The following is a 6,000-nucleotide window of genomic DNA, read 5'->3' on the forward strand; positions in this document are numbered from 1 at the left end:
CACATATACGTGCATGCACGCACATGCAAACACCCACCAAGGGTGAAGTGCAATGATTGGAAAATTGTTGCGTGTACATTTCTTTCATCCTTACAAGGGCGGAATTTTCTTTTGGTGTCTTGATCACTGCACATCTCACCTTAACTTCAGTCAACAGAGAAAGGGGAAAGAATTAATGGCATGGATAGCTTGCAGTGGAGACACAATCTGAGCATATTGAAGTTCCTCACACTTCAAAACTTACCTTCTTTCTGGAGTTTACTGTGCAACAAGAATTTTTAATGTTTACCTTTACATCTTTGGAGCCTTTCATCATTTACTCAAAAGGATAAATCGGGCTCACTTTAATTCCCCAAGCAAAAGATGGCACATCCAGCAATACAGTACTCCCTCAAAACTTGCACTATAATTGTCAGCCTCGTGTTGTGCTTGGGTCCCGAGAGTGAAATTTGATTCTACTATCTTTGACTCAGATAAGAGATTGCTTCCTACTGAGCCTCAACTGAGATGCACAGCAAATGAAAGACAAATTTTGTTACGTACACTGTAAAGACAATTCTGATGAAGACATGAAGTATATGGAGTGTGAACTGTAAAATTCACTACAATGAGATTACATGCTTCATATCAGATGATGTTTGAAGTGTTTCAGTAAATATATCTTAATTAAAATTAGTGAAACCACATATCTTAGCTTACGTCACTGGTTATTCCAAAACATGATAAGTGTCAGTGATTAATGTTTGAAGTAGCACAACTCGCTCTACTTCCCATCCCACATAGTATAGCAGGATTGCCAATGTCAGATGTATTCCTGGATGTATGTTATCATGCTTTGAACCATCCCTGTGCTTTTTTATTCATTCAGGGGAATGTGAGTGTCACTGGCTTAGCCATCAGTTGCCCATTCCTAACTGTCCAGAGGAAAGTGATGGTGAGGTGGGTTCTTGAACCATTGCTTTCTTCAGTGTGTACAGATACTAACTATGCTGTTAGGGTGGGAGATCAGAATCCAGGATCCTGAAAGAATGCCAATACAGTTCCAAGTCAGGATGACATGTCTTGCAGGGGACCTTCCAGATTCTCATGTGTGTGTTAGCCTTGTCCTTCTAGGTGGTAAAGGTTGTTGGTTTGGAAGTAGCTATCAAATTTCTACAGTACTCATGGGACATGGGCATTTCTGGCTGGCCAGCATTTATTGCCCATCCCTAGTTCCCTTTGAGAAGCTGGTAGTGAGCTATCTTCTTGAACCAGTGCAGTCCATGAGCTGTAGGTTGACCCACAATGCCCTTAGAGAGGGAATTCCAAGGTTTTGACCCAGCGACAGTGAAGGAATAGTGATATATTTCCAAGTCAGGATGGTAAGTGGCTTGGCGGATTGTGTTGTCCCCATGTATCTGCTGTCCTTGTCTTTCTAGATAGAAGTGGTCATGGTTTTGGAAGTTGCTGTCTAAGTCTGTGGTGAATTTCTGCAGTGCATCTTGTAGACAGTATATCCTGCTGCTACTGAGTAGCAGTGGTGGAGGGAGTGGATGCCATTGAGCATAAAGAGGTGGTGGTTAGGTTCTCTCTTGTTGAAAATGGTAATTGCCTGGCACTTTTGTGGCATGAATCCTACCTCCACTTATCAGCCCAAGCTTGGATGTTGTTGATTCTTGTTACTTATGGGCATGGTTTGTTTCAGTGCCTAAGGAGTTGCAAAGGGTGCTGTACATTGTGTGACCATCAGTACATATTTCAACTTCTGACCGTATGTTAGAGAGGAATCATTGATGAAGCAGCTCAAGCTGCTTGAGCCTACCATGAGAAAACAGGGTTCTTGTGGCATAGAGGCAAGTGCCCCTACCTCTGGGCCAGGAGGCTCAGGTTCAAGTCCCATCTGCTCTAGAGGGCAATAATGACATGTCTGAGTCGGTTAATTAGAAAACAATGCACACTGAGTAACTCATGCAGCGATGTCCTTGCGCTGAGGTTAGATTAGATCACTTACGGTGTGGAAACAGGCCCTTCGGCCCAACAAGTCCACACCGACCCTCCGAAGAACAACCCACCCAGACCCATTCTGCTACATTTACCCCTTCACCTAACACTACGGGCAATTTAGCACGGCCAATTCATCTAACCTGCACATTTTTGGACTCTGGGAGGAAATGAGAGCACCCAGAGGAAACCCGATTAAACTCCAACCACCATCTTCCTATGACTCTTAATTGAAAGCTACCTTTTCCTCCACCATGCCTTCCTGCAGCTAAATATTTTTACAATTCACTGACAAATGCTGTATCCCTGTGACCTTTGTCTTGGGTGTTCTCTAATAGTGGTGTTCTCTCATAGCAGTGTTCTTGAGGTTAATCTCGATTCCTGACTGCAAGCGCAACATTGATGGGTTGGTAACCAATACAGCAAGACAGCAATTTAAAAACCAGGATGAGTCTGATGTTATTGTTAAGGATAGTACATTGCAAATGTTAGTTGTTCTTAATTCTGTGCCATCCACTTGATAATGTAAACATCACACTGAGGAACGATTCTGTGCAATTGCAAAGAGTTTATAGCCAATCAGCTTAAATCCATTGCCCCTAATGCGCAACCTTCTGCCAATGGAACAGTTTGCTCCCTCTCAATTCTGTCCAAACTGTTCATAATTTTGAGCAGAATGCAGGCATGAGTGATGTTAAAATATGCAATGAAATATATTTCGTGTTGGAACGTGTAACATTCTTCAAGGCCCTGACAGGATGGATGTTGAAAGGCTGTTTCTCCAGCTGCAGAATCTAGAACTGGAGTCATTGTTTCCTAGGATAAGGGTTAATCATTTAAGATTGAGATGGGTCTACCGTCTAAGAGGTGTGAATTATTGGAATTCTCTACCCCAGTGAGTTATGAAATTCAGTCATTGGTTATGTTCAAGACAAAGGTCCAACCTTTTGGTCACTATGAGAATTGAGGGATATGAGGGAAGTAGGAGTTGAGGTTGACAATCATTCATGATATTATTGAATAATAGAGTAGAGTCAAGGGCTACACAACCTCCTCTTAATCTTAATTTTTACGTTCATATACAATGGCTTTTACAACTTTAAAAACTCTACATCATGTGACGTCAGTCAAGTTTTACTATTCCTTCCTGTAATGATTGGAACGAGATTGGCCAGGTAGATCTCATTGACTATGAGTTCCCTGACTGGGGCTGTTAGCCTGAGCCATTCAGAGAGCCCAGGCTGACAGATATAAACAGGAGCCTCAGGAATTCTCACTGTAGGCCCTGTCTCTGAGCTAACTGGTCAGCGTCCATGTATTGTGCACATGTAAATAAAGGATGACTTGGTGATGGGATACCGGCCTCCCTGGAGTTATTTCACTTTCCAAAGGTACTTTAAACATTGCTTTGGAAAATCAGGCTTTTAATGAAGGGTTTTAGAAGTTGCATTTTAATTACATGCTGGTCAAGCTTGGGCACACCAATCCCTCATACTGTCTTACTAATGTTAGTGACATTTAGGTTTAAGATAATGGCACTCAAAATGTAGCCTCAGTGCAGCTTTGAACCATGACAGGCAACCCATTTCCCCTCACTAGGGTTCTGACAAAGTGATTCCAGAATTAGCTATAATGTCATAGTTGAATCAAGGGACTTTATTTACTTTCTTTTGTTACTTAGAAGATAAGCTTTATTGAAAAACTGTTGAGTTGTCATTTCATAGCAGTGTATTGAAATGTTTTGCTCAAAATTTTACTGCCCTCTACTGCTTATGCTGAGCTATGAAAAGTGATGTGAGTATTCAAAATCAACTCCTAAATGATTAACCCTTTATCCTGTGACTGTGACCCATTTCCAGCGAACAGAGATAAACTGTTCTCATTGGCAGTAAACATGGGAACCAGAGGACACTGATTTAAGGGAATGTGGGAGGACACGTTGAGATATTCAACAGACAGCATCTTCAGTTCATGGAGATGTCAGGTTACTATTACTCATTCCTTTTCTAAAATAGACCAATACTGAAATGTAACTTTGTCGAAAAGTCCCTTTGTTGCACTTGTAGATTCTGGGGTCACCGTTTCATTCTCCTTGAGCATGTGCTTTATCTAGGTCCTCCCTCATGTTTCATTCACAATTCTTACAGACATTTTCTTAATGTGATACATATGCAAGCTTAAACTTTTCCATTCACCAATCACCATATTGTGCTCATTGACCTCCTTTGGCTACTATTTCAACAACATCTCAAATTTAATGTTCTCATTTTTATGTCATTTTAACAGCAGCAACAGCTTGTATTTCTATAGCTCTTAAAGTGGTAAAATGTGCAAAGCAGTTGACGGGTGTAGGTAAATGATTTAGGATCGGTGACCAACACCTTGGTCAAACAGGTAGATTTTGAGCATCTTAAACAAGCTGGAGAGGAAATTCCAGAGTATGGGGTCTCAAACAGCTGAAGTCAGAGTCACTAATAATGGAGTGTTTGCAATCTGCGATGTTTAAGGGCCAGAATTGTGAGATGCAGAAACAACAGAAAATTGCAGGACTAGAGGAGACCACAGGTTTTGGGAAGGGTGGAGCATGGAGGGATACATGTCTAATATTGTGTGTTGTTTAACTGGCAGCAATCATCGTCCAGTGAGCATGAGGTAAGGTGGGTAAACAGGAGAGACAAGTTCAAGTGGGAGGACACATTGAGACATTTAACAGACAATAACTTCAGTTCATGGAGATGTCAGGTTACTATTACTCATTCCTTTTCTAAAATATACCAATATTAAAATGTAACTTTGTCGAAAAGTCCCTTTGTTGCACTTGTTGTAGATTCTGGGGTCACAGTTTCATTCTCCTGAGTATGTGCTTTTACTGGGATGGTCCTCCCTCATGTTTCATTCGCAGTGCTTACAGACATGTTCTGGAAAGGGTGGGGGCATGGAGGGGTACACGTCGAATATTGAGTGTTGCTTAACTGGCAGCCATCATAGCCCAGTGAGCATGAGGTAATGTAGGTAAACAGGAGTGAGTGCAAGTTCAGGTGAGGGCAACAGAGTTTTTGTTAAACTTGCGATTTATGGAAGATGCCAAATGATAGGGTAGCCAGTGGTGAATTGGAATTATCAAATCTAAAAGGAACAAAGATAGGGGTCATGGTTTCTGTAGTACAGCAGGTGGACTGAGGCCAGAATCACAGAATTGTTATGGTGCCATTTGATCCACTGCATCAGTGTTGGCTAGTGTGGAGAGAGGTATGTATACAGATTGCATATGTTGCATTACAGTATACTTATTTGAATTTTTTTTGTGTGTTGCAGGTTGCGAGGCTGATGGAGATGGGCTTTTCTAGAGTAGACGCAATGGAAGCTCTGAGAGCTACCAATAATGACCTTAATATGGCCACCAACATCCTGCTTCAGCACTGACAACAGCAGGTCATTTACAGGGACTATGTACATCTGACTTCAGCTTTCTTCATGCACATATTGAGATTGCACTGGGCAGCGCAGAAGTCAGAAATGTGTGGGAAGAGAAGGGATTTACCTGATTTAACATCGTAAGAGCTGATTATATTTTGGTATCAAGTCTATGTAAGAATCACAAAAGGTAATCATTTAAGGGAACAGACCTAGGACAGTCACAATGTTAATAAATAAAGTATTCAAGTTCTCAAAGGTGCGGTTCAGCAGTTTTTCTAAAGGCAAATTAATGTGTTGGTGTATCAAATGGAATTCAATTGTTCAATAAACTTGTTTGTTTAATACAGCTTGTTGCTTCTACCTTGGCTCAATGATTAAAACAACCAAATGTACAGCATCTCTGTCTCATCCATATTAAAAATTTTCGTTTACGTTTTCTAACCTTTGCTCTTTCCCCACATTACAGGGTTATCTAATCTCAATAGTTTGTCAGAAATGTGATCCTGTTGGAGTAATCCCTGCCTCTGAGCCAGAAACACCAGGTACAAGTCCAACTCCAGGACTTGACGGCCAAGAAAGGTGTGCTCAAATGAGACCAGCCAA

General features: G+C 41.3%; 1 protein-coding gene across 2 annotated transcripts in view; it reads left to right on the forward strand.

Annotated features, from left to right (window-relative positions):
• Positions 1 to 5,744, forward strand: part of ubac2 (UBA domain containing 2) — a 250,361-nt gene extending 244,617 nt beyond the window's left edge. For both annotated transcript variants that reach the window (XM_072578035.1, XM_072578036.1), the window contains exon 9: positions 5,296 to 5,744. In XM_072578035.1, coding sequence (XP_072434136.1) covers positions 5,296 to 5,403 — 108 coding nt within the window. In that variant the 3' untranslated portion in view covers positions 5,404 to 5,744. The remainder of the gene's footprint in view (positions 1 to 5,295) is intronic.
• Positions 5,745 to 6,000: the final 256 nt, after the last annotated feature.

This window comes from Chiloscyllium punctatum, chromosome 9, assembly GCF_047496795.1.
Source record: "Chiloscyllium punctatum isolate Juve2018m chromosome 9, sChiPun1.3, whole genome shotgun sequence".
Classification (NCBI taxonomy): Eukaryota; Metazoa; Chordata; class Chondrichthyes; order Orectolobiformes; family Hemiscylliidae; genus Chiloscyllium; species Chiloscyllium punctatum.